The following is a 704-nucleotide window of genomic DNA, read 5'->3' on the forward strand; positions in this document are numbered from 1 at the left end:
CCCGCAACGCCCCCCCCAACCAGGCGCAGGCTTGTTCTGTACCACGTTTGTTTTTGGTGCCGTGCTTCCTGGCCGACTGCAACTCCTGCTGGATCTTCTGCTCTAGAAATTCCTGCTTCTTGACCAGGATGCCCTCGGTCTCGCGCAGCTTCTGAATCGCCTCCTGGGGAGAGGCAGCCACGCCTTTCGATCCCTTCCCTGTCGGGTTTGGTGGGGTGGGGAGGGAGCGGAAACAAGGTGACAGGTTACACGACCCAGGAGCGAGCGGCAACGACCGCCCCGCATTCACCTAGCGCCGTCGCCGTGCCAACGCGCCGCGGGAGCCCCGGTACGACAAGGATCCGCGGCAGACAAAGCCCCTCACACGCGAAAGGGGTGCATTTTAACAGGAATGTACAAAATAGGAGGGGGAGGGGGAGGGGAAGATGTTCAGGCCTTCAAACTTGTTCTGCTATCCAGTACTGATCATGGAAGATCCTCAATCTTCCACACTCTTGTCCCACTTCCTCGCCACAAAGCCCTTTTAAAATCTAAAACATTTAACTGAGGCAAATGGAATATTGTCCTTCATCGCGACAGGAATGGAGTTTAAAACCAGGGAGGTTATGCTGCCGCTCTACAGGGTGCTGGTGAGCTGGAGTAACTGTGTACAGTTTGGGTCTCCTCACTTGAGAAAGGATGGGGGGTACAGGGGAGGTTCACTG

At 56.1% G+C, this 704-nt stretch overlaps 1 protein-coding gene across 1 annotated transcript in view; it reads right to left on the reverse strand.

Annotated features, from left to right (window-relative positions):
* Positions 1-704, reverse strand: part of LOC125487508 (charged multivesicular body protein 4b-like) — a 4,474-nt gene that overhangs the window by 1,845 nt on the left and 1,925 nt on the right. Inside the window, exon 2 of the mRNA XM_048619112.1 lies at positions 26-198. Coding sequence (XP_048475069.1) covers positions 26-198 — 173 coding nt within the window. The remainder of the gene's footprint in view (positions 1-25; positions 199-704) is intronic.

Source organism: Rhincodon typus, chromosome 42 (genome assembly GCF_021869965.1).
Source record: "Rhincodon typus isolate 14 chromosome 42, sRhiTyp1.1, whole genome shotgun sequence".
Taxonomy (NCBI): Eukaryota; Metazoa; Chordata; class Chondrichthyes; order Orectolobiformes; family Rhincodontidae; genus Rhincodon; species Rhincodon typus.